The sequence below is a fragment of the Asparagus officinalis genome, chromosome 2 (genome assembly GCF_001876935.1).
Source record: "Asparagus officinalis chromosome 2, Aspof.V1, whole genome shotgun sequence".
NCBI lineage: Eukaryota > Viridiplantae > Streptophyta > Magnoliopsida > Asparagales > Asparagaceae > Asparagus > Asparagus officinalis.
The window spans coordinates 9,029,209-9,048,881 of NC_033795.1; the positions used below are offsets into that span (position 1 = coordinate 9,029,209).

The 19,673-nt window shown below is 38.7% G+C and overlaps 2 protein-coding genes across 2 annotated transcripts in view; both read left to right on the forward strand.

Moving 5' to 3' along the window:
- On the forward strand, positions 7,197–11,595 carry LOC109830795 (ankyrin repeat-containing protein At5g02620-like). The gene is made up of 4 exons (XM_020398160.1): positions 7,197–9,368; positions 9,887–10,296; positions 10,814–11,277; positions 11,361–11,595. The coding sequence occupies exons 1-4, from the start codon at positions 8,957–8,959 to the stop codon at positions 11,593–11,595; spliced, it is 1,521 nt and encodes a 506-aa protein (XP_020253749.1). The 5' UTR covers positions 7,197–8,956.
- LOC109830796 (ankyrin repeat-containing protein At5g02620-like) overlaps positions 11,306–19,673 on the forward strand; it is a 16,161-nt gene continuing 7,793 nt past the window's right edge. The window contains exons 1-4 of the mRNA XM_020398161.1: positions 11,306–11,737; positions 14,481–14,957; positions 15,176–15,714; positions 17,097–17,477. Of these exons, the coding sequence (XP_020253750.1) occupies positions 11,704–11,737; positions 14,481–14,957; positions 15,176–15,714; positions 17,097–17,477 (1,431 nt within the window). The 5' untranslated portion in view covers positions 11,306–11,703. The remainder of the gene's footprint in view (positions 11,738–14,480; positions 14,958–15,175; positions 15,715–17,096; positions 17,478–19,673) is intronic.

The window sequence follows — 19,673 nt, forward strand, 5'->3', positions numbered from 1 at the left end:
ACGGTCTTCCAAATTTGTCACCCTATCTAGTTGCCCCAAGATTTTCTTTCCAACGAAGTGTCTCGAAATACCGTGAGCTCGGCTCTAATACAGAAATAGGTCCATCTTGTACCTCCCACCAGAATGGAGTACCTTCACCTTTCTGTCTGTCACACACTTCTTCAATCTGTTGGAAACTACTAGGACTTTCTCCAAAGGGGATTTGGTTGCAACCCAAACACGCCTAGAACAGCCACCAACAAAGGAAACCAAACGCCTATTACCTCCCAATGATGCCCCCTTGGAAGGCCCCCAAACATCCACGTGAACTCCTCCAGAACGACCCTTAGCACGGTGAATAGAGGTGCCACACTTCACCTCGGTCTTCTTGCTCACATCAACATGTTCACTGGACTTCAAACTGCAGGTCTTTGCACCCTCTTTCAATCTATGCGAGGAATCAATACTGGAATGGCCAAGCCCCAAATGCCGCAGTCTAGTCGAATCAACAGAAGTCGTCAGCTCTCCACCTGCCACTATACCTCCAGTCAAGTAATACAGGTTATTTCTCCTGACGCCCTTCATCAAAATACGAGAGTCTCTCGCAATCTCGAGAACCATGTCCTCAACACGAACCTTCAGACCCTCTCCAACCAAAGCTCCAATCGAGATCAAGTTCTTCCTCAAAGAAGGAACATATCTCACATCGTTTAACTCTCTAACAGTCCCGTCAAACATCTTTATGCGAATTCTTCCTATCCCAAGGATCTGGCATGCACGGTTATCAGCCATGTACACCACACCACTATCCACCAGCTTCTCAAAACTGGAGAACCATTCCCTTCTAGGGCACACATGATAGGTCGCACCACTATCCAACATCCATTCAGATTCCTCCGAATAGCTATCTGTAGGACTGATAGAAAGCGAATAAATAGAAGAGTCAGAATTATTACCATCCGATACGATGTTTGCTTCTGATGATGGTTGCTTCCCTTTTCCCTTCTGCTTATTCTTCATCCATTCGTCGAGCTTTGGGCAGTCTTTCTTCCAATGACCAGTCTCCTTGCACCAAGCACACTGATCTTTTCCAATTGTAGGATGCCCTACTCTAGACTGTGACTTCCAATTCTTCCTGTTTGGATTCTTCCCTCTTGCGACCAACGCCTCTGCTACCGGCTCAACTGAAGCCTCCTTATCCTTCTTTTGAAGCTGATAATTCACAAGTGCAGCAGTGACCTCACTATACGAAAGTGATGCCTTCCCATTAATCAGAGTAAGAACGAAGGTCTCATATTCCTCGTCGGGCAAGGAACTCAACAACAGCAACGCCTTGTCCTCATCTTCAATCTTGACATCCACATTCGCCAAATCCGCAAGAAGCTTTGTGTAGTGGTTCATGTGATCTCTAATGGAGGTTCCCTTCTTCAACTGGAAACGATAAAGTCTCCTCTTCAAATGCAAGCGATTTTCCACACTCTTGGTCAAATACTTGCTTTCGAGAATCTCCCAAATCTTCTTCGCAGAAGTCTCATTCATCACATCATATTTTAGATCTTGAGTCAAACAAGACCTAATCACACCACACGCCGTTCGATTCATCTTCTTCCAAACCTTCTCTTCAATCTCATCTGGCTTGCCATCTAACTCCAAAGTATCCTCCAAATTCTGCGCGTTCAGCGCATCCAAAACCTCGTATCTTCATAATCCAAAGTTGTTTGTGCCATTAAACTTTTCCACATCTATCTTCATAGAGTGGATATTCAAACTCTGAATGGTCTTCACGCCAGAAGCACCACCCTCGACACCCGAAGCACCTTCTTTCCCCGACATCTTACGCACCAACGAACAAAGAATAGATCCAAAACTGAAAGATAGAGTCTTTACCAAAAGATCCCACCTTTATCACCAACGAAGTCCTAAACGAGCTTCCAAATTGATCTACTCCTCCAACCAAACCCTAGATCTGGAACCTGGGCTCTGATACCACTTGTTGTGCGCAGCGGAAATTTCGGCAGAGTTTCTGGTGCACAATAAGTGAGAAAGATCGATAATAAGAATTCCTGTCTCACCAATGAGACAAGAATCTGAAGCGGATATCTCAACAAAGTGAGATATCGGCTCTTCCTCTCATCAGTTCTAGGACTGACCTGTCGAGGGATCCTAAAAACTATTACAATGGCCACAAACTCAAACAACCAATTTTACGTGGTTCGGCAAACTGCCTACGTCCACGGGGCAAGAAGGGGGGAGATATACTATTAGAGGGAGAGAACACAACTAGGGTTTACAATCACTCAATCTAAACCCCGCACAAATATCTCTCTCAAAATCAGCACAATAGACTGCACAAAACTCTCTTCACGAAGCCCTAAGACCTCTTTCTCTTTGCTGCAGCCGTTCTTGTACCCTGCCTCTGCTCCTTTGCACGAAGCACAGCCGTCGATTTTTTCTTTCTGCACAATTTCGCCCCCAGCCTTCCACACCATTATTTATAGTGTGAAGATCGGGTGGGCCTGGCCTGCTAATCACGCGGAAACGAGGGGCTGATTTCTCATTCGCTCATGTGGTGGCCCCCTCCCCATCACGTGTTTACAGCAAATACTGTAGGCGTCTAAAATTGCCTATAAGAGCCCGCACGAAACACGAAGCAATGAATAGGCGAGTCAAGAAAATTCGCTAATCAGTCAGCGCACGTCAAATCATCTCGTGCGCGTCGGTCAGCTCGTGCGCGTCGGTCAACACGTGCACGCCGATCAGTCAACGCGTATCGATCAACAAGCAACGCGCGTTCGACGATCGGTCTCGCGGCGAAGCATACAAGTCAACACCCGCGCAAGCGCAGGTCGGATTGGTCCGACCCGCAACTTTGCGGGACGGACCAATCCGACCCGCAATTGTGCGGGTCGGATTGGTCCGACCCGCGCAAGCGCAGTACGGAACCCGAAACGCGTTTTGACGGTTTTTATGCTGTTTTGCAGGATTTATCTGTTCCAGAGGTTTCTAACTGACCTGATATCATCCCCAAACGTGGTTAGGCTGTGGTTAACTGAAGATAGAGCCAAATTACTTATTCTCATCCAAATAACCGCTTCCGAAGCCCTATAAATACAATGAAGATAGAGCCAAATTACTTATTCTCATCCAAATAACCGCTTCCGAAGCCCTATAAATACAAACCTAGGGTCTCCTTTCAGCGGGAGCGATTGATTATCAAGACGAGGAGGTGCTGCCGGATTGTGGAGTCAAAGGAGCACGAATTTCAGCGAGGGTTGACAGATCTTGGCGAGTTCTTCGGCATAAAGAAGGAGAGTTCGAGAGATCCGACGCCCGTTCCCGTCCCTTGAGATTAGGCTTGGTCTTAATCTCAAGAAGAGCCCTGATTTCGCTTGGTCGATCTCAGCGCTTCAAATCAAATACTTCCTCGGTGAAGACGAAGCTCTGCCGAATTTTTCATCAACCGGATCCAGATCTAAGGCGGTCCACGGATAAACCCCGGCACAGGCAAAGATCCCACGCAAAGCAGCGGGTGATAAATGTCCTCTGCGTTTGTTTTGACGAGAGTTGTAAACTTTTGTTTTCATTGTGTAAAAGTCTTATAAAAAGATAATCTTTTTTGTTTTCATTGTAACGATTGAAGTTGTAATGAATACCGCAATGAATACATCAATTTTCGACGCAAACAAATACAAACTGCCAGCAAACCATGCAGAAACACCAATTTGATTGGATTACAAAGTGAAAAAAAAAATAGACATACTTAACCTACCATATTAGCTTGCTCTCTATTCTCTCCCACTAATTAAAGTATGACAAACACAGAGTATGGACTCCCATGGAAAAAGAGAAGACAAAGTAATCGGATTACTTCTTTATATCAGAGACACAGGAATGCAACTAAATATGACTGTTAAGGATCCTAAATTATCATACTATTTTTAAACATAAACCGGCTAAGATCAAAATTTTATTTGTTTATAAATTATGATTGAGAACACTTGATTCTTTATACCAACTCCATGCCAATTAGACGAAAAATTAAACCGTCCTCAACTTTTTAAATCATTTCCAAACATTCCCAAGGACACAGAAGGATGCAATTTAAAAGTTTGGGAATGTCACCTGACCCCAAAACTTCTACATATTGCAGAATATATTTTCAGATAACCTTTTGGGGTTATCTGAAAACATTTTAGGGGTTAAGTGATATTTCCAACCCTTCTGGGGTTATCTGCCCAAATGTCTTAGGATTTTGTGGAACTTACCCTATGAAAAGGGCTAAATACCTATATTAGTATTTTAATTCCACCCCATTTGCCAAGAAGGCATTTTAATTAGGTAAACCTGTTTTAAGGCATTTTAATTGATTCAACTTACCAACAAGGCCCTTTTTCTCGTCGGCGACCAGTTTTCTGGCGAGAGCTCGTCACGTGCGTGGCACGTGATGACTTAAACTATTTTTTAGCTGCGGATGTGGCACGGATTTTCTGACGTGGTAGTGTTTAAAGGCGGGAATTAACCCTCTAAAAATCCCAATTCACCTAAAATAGGACAGATCCGTACCACATCAGCAGCTAAAAAACAGTTTAAGTCATCACGTGCCACGCACGTGACGAGCTCTCGCCGGAAAACCGGTCGCCGACGAGAAAAATGGCCTTGTTGGTAAGTTGAATCAATTAAAATGCCTTAAAACAGGTTTGCGTAATTAAAATACATTCTTGGTAAATGGGGTAGAATTAAAATACCAACATGGATATTTAGTCCTATGAAAAAGTATCAACTTTTTAGCACAGGGAAAATAGAAAAAAATTCAAACCTCAAATTACAGCCTTGACTCCAACCCATAAAAAAACTACACACACTTTCATAAATCAAACAGGCCAATTCAAAATCTTTAGCTCAAATGCCTCAGTAATCTATCATAGAAAACTCAAATTTACACCGACCCATCAAATATCTGAGGAGACCCAGATGACCAACAATATCAAGAAACAATCTTTAGCGCAAAATTAGGTAGAACAGAGCTGAAAACTCACCTCTAATCTCATGGTGTAGCAAAGAAGGCAAGAATGAGGCAGGCCCTCCATTAAAAAGAACTCCTAATGTGATAGATAGATAGATATAGAGACAGAGACAGAGAGAGAGAAGGGTCCAACTATTCATACTCCTAAACTAACTTTCGGGGTGTGTGAGGACTAAATTGCCCTTCTCCCAAATCAAAACAGGCCAAGTCCATTCTAGAAACACCCTCAACATCAAAAGGGTATTTTCGGTAATCCAACTCCCAAAATTACTGTTTGGGAGTGGATATAGCAAACATGGAGAGAGAATCGGAACAAGGAGCAAAATGGGAGAATTTTTCTAGCAATATTAAGTTAGAAGATGGGTATGTTCATTTTGGGAAGACTTCAAAGCCTACTCGACTCCCCAGTCAGCAACATTGCTTGTTTCAAATGTGGAAAAAAGTTGTTCTTCTGAGCAAATCATACCATAGATAAAAAAAAAAAAAGATAAAAAAAAAGACTGAAGACGAATGATGCTCTCAGAGTCTCACTTGAAGTCTTATCCTAGCAAGTCACATCTAATGTGGAAGAATTTACTTGAAGTCTTAGCTGCACTTTCAAATACCTTAGTAGTTGAACAAATTTTCAAAACAAACTCAAACAAAGTTTTAATTTTCAAAATCAACCCATTTTTTTAATTACCAAAATCGACCCACTTTATGCCACGTAAGCTTAATCTTATTTTCTAATTAGTCGGGGTTGCCAACCCCGACTGTTTAGGAGATTGTTAAACCTCAATTAGAAACCTTAAACCCGATTTTTAATGCCCTAAATAGTCGGGGTTGGCAACCCGACTAATTAGGAAATGAGATTAAGCTGACGTGGCATAAAGTGTGTCGATTTTGGTAATAAAAAAAAATGGGTCGATTTTGAAAATTAAAACTTGGTTTGAGTCTGTTTTGAAAATTTGTTCCTTAGTAGTTTCCTCACTTTGCATTGATATATTCTCACTTATTTTGGCAACAACTTGTACGTCCTAAGATTTTTAAAATTTACACTTTTACCGTCAAAAATTCTCATGTGTCACCCACAGGCAACCTTTTAATCCTTAAGTTCTATTAAATGTATCATTAAAACTATCATAATCCTATTTTAGACTTATTATAATTCTATTTTAAATAGAATTTTGAGAGGGAACAAATATTAAGAATTGAAATGTTCAAAAATTAGCATATGAGTGTACATGAGAATTTTGCAACGTAAATTCCCATATTTGCAAAACTGAGAGTATTAAAGTGTAAATTTTAAAAAAATTAGGGTATATACATGCTGCCAAAAACTATTGGGAATATACAACTGCAAACATGTTTGCTATATCCACTCCCAAACAGTAATTTTGGGAGTTGGATTACCGAAAATACCCTTTTGATGTTCATGTTTGCTATATCCACTCCCAAACAGTAATTTTGGGAGTTGGATTACCGAAAATACCCTTTTGATGTTGAGGGTGTTTCTAGAATGGACTTGGCAGTAATTTTGGGAGTTGGATTACCGAAAATACCCTTTTGATGTTGAGGGTGTTTCTAGAATGGACTTGACCTGTTTTGATTTGGGAGAAGGGCAATTTAGTCCTCACACACCCCGAAAGTTACTGTTTAGGAGTATGAATAGTAAAACAAGGGAAATCTTTTTTTTAATGATAACGATCATATCAAGTGATTTCCCCTCTTCCTAAGAGCCCCCTTCAACAGTACATATCAATGCATAGGTGTCAACTTCTCCCTCTTATAGGAAACTTCTCTTTTATTCTTTACAATTTCGACTTTAATTAATTTAGGGTTAATTTCACAAAACCTCCTTAAATTTTGGAGATTGTTGCACATAATGGCCACAAAACTTTATTTATCTCACATAATTCTCTAAAATTTAAGGGAAGGAGTATGTTGCTGGTAATTGCCAGATGATAAAGTTTGAGAATTTTCCACTTAAAGACATTTTAGTTATTTACAAATTATAAGTATGAGGTTATTTAAGATAAACTAAAGTTCAGGGGTGTTTTGTGTAACACCTCATAGTTCAGCAGAGGTTATGTGACACTAACAAAGTTTAGAGGATTATGTGCAACACCACCCAAAGTTCAGGGAGGTTTTGTGAAATTAACCCATTAATTTATTGACTGCTGAAATAGAGTTCGGTGACTTGGGTTAACGAGTCTTTCCCAATTCATGTTGGTTAATCTAAGTTGGGCTTGTTGACGTTAACTGGTTTGTTCTAAATTGTTGAAATTATTTTTTATTTTGAAGAGGACTCTGACGATTTGGGTCAATGGGTCTTTCTCATTTTTTGTTGCTTCTCTAATCTGGGTTTTTTGATGTTGATTTGTTTGTTGTAGGTACTCAGAATTGTTGGGTGTTTGATTGTTTTGGCTCTCTTCTTGCTTTTGTTAGTGTAAAGTCGCTCATTCTAGATTTTGTGGGAATTATTTTTATGTTGATGATTCTAAGAAAGGTGGGTTTTTTGGGGCCTGGGTGAGGGAGAAATTTGGTAGGAAAAAGCTACTTGTTCGATTGAATTTTATTCTATCTTAAATCCTTAAAAAATTGTTTGGCTCAGAGAAATTTGTGACATATTCAAGCATAAGTCATGGATTTTCACCATACTTTTTAAGCAATACCATACTTGAACAAACCTTAACTCTCCCTACAATGAATGATGAGTGACCAATCTCAAATATAAAATTTTGGGTATGCTATAGAAAACCCCCCTAAGGTTTTACATGAGAGACTTTACCCCCCTCATTTTCTTTAGTTAAATAATCATTAATTTTTTTTAATCTAATCATCCATTTGTAGAGCATCGAGCGAAACAGAGATAAGTTTCTGCTGATATTATACCTAATGAAAACTGCTGCATGTTCACATTCATCGGTATATGTCTTTAGAAATATATATATATGGAATGCTGTTATGCACTATGGAATGATAAAAGCACAACGTATTATACAATATAGACTGGTATATAGATGTCTGGCATTCTGACAAGCCCACATCAATTGCTGGATTTAAATTCAACTGCTAAAATGTTGATGTCGTGATCCCTTCGGTTTCATTTGATTAGAGTTTCTTTTAGTTTAACACATCATCTAGCATCAGCAGTTTTGAATCTCGCAGAAGCTTTGTGATGAAGTTAACGCAACATTTGTTTGTTTTTTTAGGCAGGGAACTCTGTTGTGGATGGCGTCTCATCGTCCCTGTAAGATTAAAATGCAGGAGCTGTATAAGAAGTCAGGAAAAAAAATGAAAGCTTTGCATAACGACACTTGCACATTTGGAAAGATTCATTAAAAAATTAAATCCCTGAATTAAATATTTAAAGAGGAAGCTTGGATTATTCATAAATGGGAACGCATAGAAGCAACATAGGTCTTTGACATGAATGACCTGTTAGGGTCTATTTTGAAATAATATATTTTCTCATTTCAGCTTTGATAACATCATGAAACAAATGCAAGGGTGGAAACTTCATTGTTCCTAGAAAGAATACAGTTAAAAGGAGTAAACAAAAGAATAATATTTTTGTAGGCTATGTAGGTTCCCTGAATTCCAAGCTATCAAATGAGCAGAAAAAGAAGAATATTTCTGGCCGCGTCCGAAGTTTCCGATATAAATACCAATTTTCTTTATTCTTCTATAGCTTTATATATGATCTAAAATTTTTGCTTCAGGTCCCGTGTGGGAAGTATTTCATTTGTGCTTTTGTTAAGAAGAGGGTATCTTATGTCGGATACTTTGCAGATTAAGGTAGTTTCTTATTCTGTGAAAAGATTTAATTTTTAAGATTTTCATGTGCCAAAGGTGTAAGGCAAAGGGAGTCCACATTTTTCAGTCTGAGCTAAAACTAGTACACATTTCATAATTCTACTTGATTTTGAGCTGTTAGGCTTGTTGTGAGTACTTAGTTGCGCTTTTGGTGTAATGGAAAGAAGTATTAGCTTTCAGTTGGGGGTGATAGAAAGACAGTCATCTCTGCGGACAAGGGTAGTGGATCAGAGAAGTTCTACCACGGGACTGATAGAGAACGAACAGGGCCTTCAAGAGAAAAAGATAGAAAAAGTTTCTGGGAGGCGAGGTGAAACACCACTTCATTTAGCTGTTAATACGGGCAGTCTACCAAAAGTTGAGGAAATCCTGCTGGGTCTTAAGGCTAATGGTTTAATGGAGAAGATTTGGGAGGAAAACAACGAGGGACAAACTGCACTCTGTGTTGCTGCCAAAAATGGTAACGTTGAGATTGTTCGGGAGATCTTGAAGGCCGTTTGCATGCAATCAGCTGATCCTGATAGAAGCTGCGGTGCATTTCATGTTGCTGCTAAGCTAGGACATGCGGGTAAGCTTTTGACCTCTTCGTGCCATATCATGTGTTCTTTTGAATCTTATCAGTTCAATAACCTCAAAGAATTATTTGAATACCCGTCTGGAAAATTTTGGAAGAGAAAAAAAATCTTTTTAATATTAGGGTGGAAAATAATGGTACATACATGATTTCATTTATTTCCTCAAAAAATATACCTTCATTTGTAATCAAGCATTTCACTGTGGCTGGAAATATATTTTGAAACCTTAAAGACTCTTATTATCATGTGCGCGGACATAAGCCGTTTATAGATAATTATGTTTTCCATCCTCCATCGAGAGCAGTATCTATTGAGAATTTTTAGTTTTAGACATGGCGTGGAAAGGAAAGAAAACAAAGTACTGTCTACTTAGGCTGTCATGGGTTGTTCCCTCCGTTAAATTAACTACTATCGTGTTCTTCTTGGTTTCTTCGAACCAAGTTCTATTACAAAGTCATAAACTATTTAATCAAATGTTCCATGGTGTACAATTCGCTGTCTTTGATTGCAGAGGTGTTGAAAGCGCTACTGTATTCGTTCCCAGAACTAGTTACTACTACAAATCTATCAAACACCACAGCTCTATATACCGCTGCTTCTCAAGGCCACATCGAAGTAGTAGATCTTCTCCTTGAAGCAGATGTAGCTGTTGCAAGAATTGTGAGGAACAATGGCAAAACTGCTCTCCATATAGCAGCAAGGATGGATCACCAAGAAGTTGTAAAATTGCTTCTCTCAAAGGACCCTGTCATTGTTTTGATGACGGATAGAAAGGGCCAAACGGCACTTCACATGGCAGGCAAAGGACAAAGTGCTGAGATAGTTAGAGAGTTGCTGGGAAATGCCCCTTTCATCATTAACCTCGCTGATAATAAGGGGAACACAGCATTGCATATTGCAACCAGGAAAGGGCGTTCACAGGTATAATTTTTCATATATATAAATCTTCGCATTTTGAACAGTTCCCTCGGTTTTATGCACACATGGAATAATTATCTTTTTTACTCTTCTTACTGTTATGAATATTTCTGTATGGAGTTGTGGCTTGAAAAACTTTGTGGTGTGTTTGAACCGCGCTCTGATGTCAGATCTGATATGTATTTATTAATAGTAATTATTATATTTCCTTTCCATCTTATATTTCACCATTAAGTCTGGTGATGATGAATGCAGAAGAAGAAACTAATTTGCTGCTAAAGCATGAAATAAATTGCAGAGAATAACTAACTAGATAAAGAAACACTAAATAGAATTATATTTATCTTCATCACTAACTTAACATCATTACCACAGAGAAGATATACTTATATAAAGATAAAATTATATTCCCAATTCCGCAGCATTCTTCTTAGTTGATACTCAAAAACTTGAAAGTGTTCTCTTAGAGATTATCATTTATGTTTTCTACCTTCAAAACCTGTTTCTCTTGCACTTGCAGATAGTACAGGCACTTTTGTCCTTTCCAGGGATTGATATCAATGCATCGAACAAAGCTGGGGAAACGGCACTTCAAATTGCTGAAAAGTACTTCAATGAAGAAATTGCCACTGTTCTCAGAGAAACCGGAGGCTGCACAATCTCAAGAAAGGAAGAAATAGAAGAGATAGAAGAAGTCCAGGTAGAAGAAGTCCTTCCTCTCCCCCCGAGCACTCCAAACCAACTGAAGCAAGCAGTTAGCTTCCTGAGACAAGAAGTTAAACTCCAACTCCAAAAGTCTCGAAGGACTCAAATGGGGGTTGACGAACTCAAAAAAAAAGTTGGAAAGATGATCAAGAATGGCCTCGACAAAGCCAATAACTCCAATATCGTGGTTGCAACTCTCATCTTCTCTTCAGCGTTTGCTGCCATCTTCCAGGTCCCAGGGCAGTACACGAGTTCTGATGGAGATGGCTACTCCCTCGGGCAAGCCTACATTGCCAATGGACCTGCATTTGCGATATTCCTCCTTTCTGACTGTTTCGCTCTCTTTGTGTCACTTGCGGTAGTTGTGGCTCAGACATCGCTCATAGTGGTGGATCCGAAAGCAATGAAGTGGATGGTCTTTGTGATCAACAAACTTATGTGGGCATGTTGCATCTCGATTACTGTGGCCTTTGTGTCTCTCTCATATGTGGTTATAAGACGGGAAGAGTGGTGGTTAGCTTGGTCTGCTCTGTTGATGGCAATAGTGACCCTGATCTCAACATTGACAATCATGTTCTACTGTGTCATCACCCATAGGATGCGCCGAAAGAAGCTCAAGCATAGCATTAAGAGGGCCGTGACTGGGTTCGGTGAATCTTATTCTCGGTGTGCAACCTTGGTCTCAAACGTGCTTCTCAAAGCTGAATGCAAGAAGAAGATGTATGCAATATAGAATCAAGTATGATTATGCTACATTGAAAAAGTTTCATATGTTTTACTGTATATCTTTTTGAATGAATATGATCGCTTTATCCTGCACATTACATTAGTAAACAGTTTCTAAAGCTTCAATATCAATAGATGCTGCCAACATTAATCATTTGGTCAATCCTACTTTCAACGTGCAGAGTAGATTATTGCTCATTTTAGCTTGTTAGGAGTTATGCATTTGCAGAATGGTAATGAACTGCGAACTCTGTCCTATGGGAGATTAATAACCAGTCAAATATGTTTGCTTCTGCAATTACGCTGCTGAACCTCCTATTTGATTTGTGCTTAATAGATGATCTGGTTTTTATGGGAAAGATCTGATGATATTGATGGACTTTGATTCATGGTTTAAATATATTTTGGGTATTAATTTGTTTTGTTTGGCTGTATTGTCTATCTCATTTGTTTGAGGCACAACCATGTACTTACATGATCCTTCAAAATTTACCAGGACCACTCAGCACTCACCTTGTCACTTGCACTATCACTATTGTTGACAGTTTTGAATTTCATGATCTTCTTCCTTTTTACTATCTTCTCAAATGCGTCCTGCAACTAATTTGTTATTGCTGAATTTCATGGGTGTCGTGTAATAATGTTTTCTATGTTCTACAAAAGATGCATCTCTTATTCTATTAGAGATGTATTTTAAGAATTTGAATTCCAGATTCTCAAGTACTGCAAGTATAATAATGTTTCACATGATTTTCAGAGTTTGATGAGTATTAAATATCGTAGTTGATACCATATTCTATATGAATCCTTAAGGAAACTGCTGATATGATGGCTATTTTACTTCTTGCCTCTTTCTAATCTATTTATCTTCATTAATTCAGGTGTCTTATTTTTTGAGCGAAACGATGAGTATCTAGGCCCCGTGTTCCATTAATAAGAGTTTTAACGAAACATTCCAATATATTACACGCAATACGCCACAAAACAAAAGAATCCTGAGCTAAATTCGTGGTGGAAAAAAAAGTAAAAATAAATATCCAACACAATAAAACGACATCCAGAACAACATGAGCTCTAGGAAGAACATAAAAATCTTCAACCCTCTTAGAGTTCCGAAGAACAACAACTAGGCCTTCATCAGTACAGGTGTCTTATTGCCTTGGAATGTTGTATATAATGAATATTGAAGGGTATGTAATATAAGTTCAGTTTTAGTTCTACACTCATTGCTTCCAGTACCCAGCTTCCATAAAGTTTGCTTACTTTTTATGTTACTGCATGCCCATTATCTGTAATTATCCCATGTTGAAGAAGAATCACCCTTTAGTTTTTAGGTTCATGAATTTTCTTTATGACGATTTTTACAGCAATGTTCTTATGTTTATCTACAAGTCACTGTATTGCTTATTGTGAAAGTGAAGCTCAACATGACAACAAACTGTGACTTCCTATAATAATCATTCCTAAAATCACATATATTGAAACAAAATTACCAAGTAACAACTGAACTGATCTAGAAACCTAGCACATAAAAGTAAAAAAGGATGAGTACTTATAATTTCCTTACAATTCCGCTCAAGATTTATTGGTGAATTATCCATATGATTTATGTCATTCCAGGTTAAAATTCAGCCAAAACTAAATACATGAAGAAACAATCAAAAGAGCAAAAGGGTAGTGTGTGCTTACATGAAGAAACAATCAAAAGAGCTAAGGGTAGCGTGTGCTTGTGGATTGATTGTGTGTGGGATGATTTTGATGAAATGGTAGTATATCATAGTATATCCTGATATCCTGCAATTTCTTGGATCTAGTTCTTCTTGTTGTTTTCTTCAGTGGTCAAACGGAATCTCTTTCAGAGAAGATTCCCATATCCACACCCAGCTACGTATGTGAAAACAAAAAATGACAAGATATTTGCCTAGTTAATATCAAAAGAAACACACAAAACAAAGAACTTGGTCCTTCAGAGAGGCAACACATTAGAGATGAGGAAACACAGGATACTTCAGCAAATGTGGTCGAAGTTCCCTTAACATTTATCCAACATGCAAATGCAAACAGCAAAAGACTGAAAGATTCCCAGATATGTTCTTCCTTTTGTTTTATTTTCGGGAGGAGTATAAATAGTAGTTTCCTTATAGTATGTGTGTACTTCTATTCACATCTTTTCTACTTCAGACACATTATCTTTATAATCTGAATTCTTTTTGAAGGTTAGGGATTGCTTTGCTAACCTTTGATGTGATTTGCATTTGTGAGTTCTATTGAAGATTAACAATTTACGTTTTAGGTACTTGGCACTGATATTTGAAGTCAAGTCTTGAACTGTGTTTTACTCTTCAAGGTGGGCATCTGAGTCTCTATTTAATAAGAGACGCATATGTTTTTCTATTTAATAAGAGAGAGAGAGAGATATATGTGTCTCTTCATAATTTAAGGTTTTAGATGCTATAGAGGATAGAAGGATTTCATGCTGTGCCTCAATTTTCATTAGTCAAGTTTGAAAGAGGCGGCATCTGAATTTGTTTAAATGCATATTTAGCTTTTTTATACTAAGGGATACCACTGAAAATTAAACATTGAACAAGGACCTTTTTTTTCCTTCTAAATTTTGATCTAAAAAAATTTACATATTCTATGGAAATCAGGAATATATTTTTCAGTAAGTTTCCAGGTAGCTTATCTTAAGCCATGAAAGCATCACTAGTTTTCCATATGTTTGCACTTTTTAACTTTTGTGGTTAATGTTCTAGGAGAAAAGGTATCAGCATCAGGTTGTACCATTTACTACGGTTATCAAACTGTGAATTTGCAAAAGATAGACTTCCTTTTTCGTTTGTTCATGGAGAGAACAGTTAGCTTTCAGATAGGAGACTCTGACAATGAAATGTCTCTTCGACCATGGATGAAGAATAAACAGAAAAGCACCAATGACATGAACGTAAGAAATAATTCTGTGAGACATGGTGATGCACAGCTTCATTTAGCTGTTAGAATGGGCAATTTAGCGCAGGTTAAGGATATTCTGACAAATTTCCAGACAAGTCGTTCGAAGGGTTCAATTTGGAAGAAGAACAGTGATGGAGAGACTGCACTCCTTATTGCTGCAGAAATTGGACATGTTGAGATTGTTCATAAGATCTTGAAGGCTGCAAACAGGCAGTCAGTTGCTCCTGATGTCGATAATTGCTGTGATGCATTTCACATTGCTGCTAAGCTAGGACATGCAGGTAAGCTCTGGTTGCTTTACACTTTCCAATTCAGAAAAGCTCGAGTCCCTACTTGGCCCCTAAAATATTAGATTTATCCCTTTTTACACCCGAACTCTTTTTAGTGTTGTCATCACTTATGATTTTGGTGGACAAATACCTTAACAGCCCTTTTCTCAATAATACACTATAGTTACTTGGCACATTGTAACCACTTCAATTTGTTCTTTTTATTGCAGAGGTACTGAAAGCGCTACTGCAAGATGTCCCAGAACTGATTAAAACCACAGACTCATCAAATGCTACAGCCCTCTACACAGCAGCTGCTCAGGATCACGTAAATATTGCTCAACTTCTTCTCGACGCGGATGATAGTGTTGCATCAATCGCACGAAATAACGGTAAAACCCCTCTCCATATAGCTTCAAGGAGAGGTCATTTAGAAGTAGTGAGAATGCTTCTTGAAAAAGATCCCTCTCTTGTTTTGAAAACTGATAAGAAGGGCCAGACGGCACTTCACATGGCAGCAAAAGGCCAAAATGTGATGATAGTGAGAGAGTTTCGGAATAGAGTTTCTTCAGTTATTCGCATTGTGGACAATAAACAGAATACAGCACTGCATACTGCGACCAGGAAGGGGCGTTCACAGGTGGGTCTCTGTTTATTTATATCTTACATATTGTTAGAAGAACAATTTTTCAAAACAGACCCCTTTAGAGTTTTATTTTTCAAAATCGACCGGTTTTTTTTTATTTATCAAAACCGACCCGATTTTGTGATTAGCAGCCTAATCACCATCCTAAATAGTCGGGGTTGGCAACCCCGACTATTTAGGAGGGTATTAAACCCTGATTAGATGCCTTAAACACTAAAAATTAAGGTCCTAAATAGTCGGGGTTGCCAACCCCGACTATTTAGGAATGTGATTAGTCGGTTAATCACAAAATCGGGTCGGTTTTTATAAATAAAAAAAAACCGGTCGATTTTGAAAAATAAAACTCTAAATGGGGCTGTTTTAAAAATTTATCCTTGTTAGAATCATGCCAATGTCACGTGATTGGTTTTAGGATTAATTGCATATAAGACGCCCCGTACTATCACCGAGTTGCAGGTAGACTGCCTGAGTGAACTTTTCGACGCTTGTAACCTCAGAGAAATAGAAAATTACCTTTTGACAAATTGATCGAAAGAGTCAAAAAAAAAATTACTCAGGGGGTCTCCCCACAAATTGATCTCCCGAGTAAAATTTTTAGGTGCTTTTAACCTCATACAAAGAGAAATTTGCATTTGACAATTGATCTCCTGAGGGTAAAGTAGTTATAAAGAATCACTCAGGAGTCTATCCACAAATGGGCAATAGTACAAGGGGGCTATCCGTAACTGGGCGATATTACAGGCGGTCAATCCACAATTAGCCCTTGAATTATGGTGTCTTTTATTACTACTGGAATCTTAGTGGTGTGGCAGTTTAGGTTATGATAAACAGTATGCTAAGATTAAACTGATACGGGAACTGATACCTAATATTTGAATCATCTTTTTTCATTTAAATTTGATATGCCACTGTTGACATGATTCCAATAATTGTTACTTCCTTACTGATAGTCAAGACTTAAGTATGAGTGACCTTTGCTCCGACCACATAACTAAGGGCCAATCCCTGTCTTAAATTATGTGCTATTAAATGGAGAAATATAACATAAACTTTAGAGAATATACTTAAAGAGGAATGCAGGGAAAGAACTTGGATATCTATCCCTAGAGTCTCAAAATATCGAAGGTAGGTGAGGTGTTAGTAGCATATACCATAAAAGCCATTCGGTGGATAGGAAAGCAGGTGACTTGAAATTTGTTTGATCTGGAGTCTCAGCTTGAAGTTGCACTAATCTTCTATATAATCCCTGAAGCCTGATGAATTTTATGGTTCCAGACATACTCAAACTCTTGTTTATTATTATTATTATTATTTGGTTCACACCTTTACTTTTGTTGTCACTTTGATTATGCGTATCAATAGATAGAGATTAGAGAGTACCAGAAACTAACCAGTCTACTTTCCAGTCCTTGATGTCATATTGCAAGCATACCTATTTAAAAAAATTTGTTGATTAATAATTCTATTACCTAACTCGTCAAAGCTCTTCTACTGAGTTGTTCCAGATTGTAAGAGTTGTGCTATCCTTTCCGGGGATTGATGTCAATGCCCTGAACAAAACCGGTGAGACTGCACTGAATGTAGCCGAAAAATACTTCAATGAAGAGATTGCCTCAATTTTGAGAGAAGAAGACATCAATGTAACAAAGAACGATCAAGTGCATCCTGCCCCTTCGAGAAGTCCAAACCAGCTTAAACAGGCAGTGAAATTCATCAAACAGGGAGTTCAGTTCCAACTCAAGCGCTCCCAACGAACCCAACATCAGGTTCAAGAACTGAAGAAGAAAGTTGAGAAAATGAAATGTTCAGGTCTCAATAATGCTGTAAACTCTGTGAATGTGGTTGCTACCCTTATTGCCTCTGTTGCATTCGCTGCAATCTTTCAGGTAAGAGCGCAACAGATACAAATTTGTCTATCCTCGTACTTTATATATTCGCATGGTTTGAATAAGATGGCAGTGTTAACATTCTACAGCATTTGTTATCAGNATATATATATATATATATATATATATATATATATATATATATATATATATGGGAAATGTTTTCCTAAGGTGACACCTTAGATTCCCATCTAAGGATGCGGTCTAAATTCACATCATTCCCTAAGTTTGGTGGACAAAGGTCTCTTGTCCACTTAAGTTGATATAAGTTTACCTCCAGGGCCGGTTCTGAGATTTTAGGGGCCCTGTGCGAAAAGTAAACACATGCCCTTCTCTATATACAAAATATCAATAATTTTTAATTTGAATCCCTAAAATGCTAGGGAACAAAATATTACTGATCAGACATTAAAATATTACCTGATTTAAGAGCACCAAGGTATACACGCTTGTCGCGTCGGAACTTCTTCGACGACGTGTCTCCAACTCTCCTTGATCCCTGAAGTTTAAGAGCCAAAAAGTTTATTAGGAACCAGTTTAACAAATCCTGCAATAACAAAAAAAATGGGTGAAACAAGAGTTACTTCTGGTCATCTCAGTTAGGTATAATTACATCATGACTCGAGGTACCAGCTTGTAATTAATCCTTCTTTTTTTTACATCGAAACCCCTAAGTTTTTACAGCAAAACCCCTGAGTATCTTGAGTTCAGTAGCTCTCCTTTCTTTACCTTAACATTCAACTGAGTCCAGATTACTCTCTTCTTCATCTAACAAGAACCACTAAAGATGCTTTTTTGAAAGAAGTTCAAATTCTAGATTATAATTCGATGAAGTAAAAGTAAATGCAGCAAAACTAGCAGCAAAGAAAATTAAAAACTCACAAATTTGTTTAACATACAATTCCAAAAACAATCAGTCTAATAATTCTAGCAAAATAGCAATTTGATCAGAAATGTGGTTGTACACTCATCAATAGCAATTTGATCCTCCTGCACTACCGAAATTAGGGTTTTTTCTGCCCAAAAGCTCTCAAATTTTAGAGTCTTGAAGAGTTACCTGATAAGTGATAATCCTTCTGAATCTTGAGGGTTCGGCGGCGGCGATCGTGGGCAGCGAGCGAGCGAGCGAGGTTCGGCGGGTGGCGACTGGCGAGCGGCGAGGTCTGGCGATCGTGGGCAGCGAGCGAGGCAGCGAGCGATCGTGGGGATCTGTGGCGAGGCGAGCAGTGACGGCGAGGTCTGGCGACGAGGCGAGGTGAGCGGCGACGGCGATCGCGGGGGTCTGTGGGGCGGAAGAGAGGGGAGACGGAGGAGAGCCTGGAGAGGGGTGGGTGGATTTTGGGGTTGAGATTTTGGGGCGAAAGAGAAGGGAGACTGAGGGTTGAAGGGATTTTAGGGTTTTGAGTATGAATGAACGGTCGAGATTCATTTGAGTAGTAGAAAATAAACGGTTGAGATTAGGTGATGGGATTTTTTTTGGGCCCCCAACTTTTGGGGGCCCTGTGCGGTCGCACCTCTTGCACAGCCCCAGAGCCGGGCCTGAGCATGATATAACCAAACACATCGAGATCGATAGGTTCTTCATCAAAGAGAAGTTGGACAGTGGACTATAAAAACCTTCTTAGCCTAAAAACTAAAAACCTCCTTCATCCAATGGTTAGGATTCAGTCAAACAGTCAACAAACACATGCATTAATTACCTCATTAAACACATGCATTAATTACATCAACGCAGTTAATCTGGATTCACTCCAGTGAATCTGGATTCACTCCAGTGAATCTGGATTCACTGTAGTGATTCGAGATACGTTGAGGTAGTGAATCTGGATTCACTGTGTTGAGGTAATTAATGCATGTGTCTATTGACTGTTTGACGGAATCCCAACCATTGGATTAATCTAGATCCAATGGATGAAGGAGGTTTTTAGTTTTTAGGCTAAGGAGGTTTTTATTAGAACCTCTCCCTATATATATATATAATCTTTTCATATCTTGCATGGATCCCTAGTTATCATCAATTGATAGAAAATTTGGTGGATGGTCCACTTAAGTTGACATAAGAATCTCTCTCTCTAAGTCTCTTCATATCTTGCATGAATCCCTAGGTATCATCAATGGATAGAAAGTTTGGTGGATAGTCCACTTAAGTTGACATAAGAATCTCTCTCTCTCTCTCTCTCTCTATATATATATATA

Coding starts and splice junctions, on each gene's coding strand:
- LOC109830795 (XM_020398160.1), top strand. CDS start 8,957: ATGGAAAGAAGTATTAGCTTTCAGTTGGGGGTGATAGAAAGACAGTCA. Junction 10,297..10,813: donor CCAGGAAAGGGCGTTCACAG/GTATAATTTTTC, acceptor TTGCACTTGCAG/ATAGTACAGGCACTTTTGTC. Junction 11,278..11,360: donor GGAGATGGCTACTCCCTCGG/GCAAGCCTACAT, acceptor CACTTGCGGTAG/TTGTGGCTCAGACATCGCTC.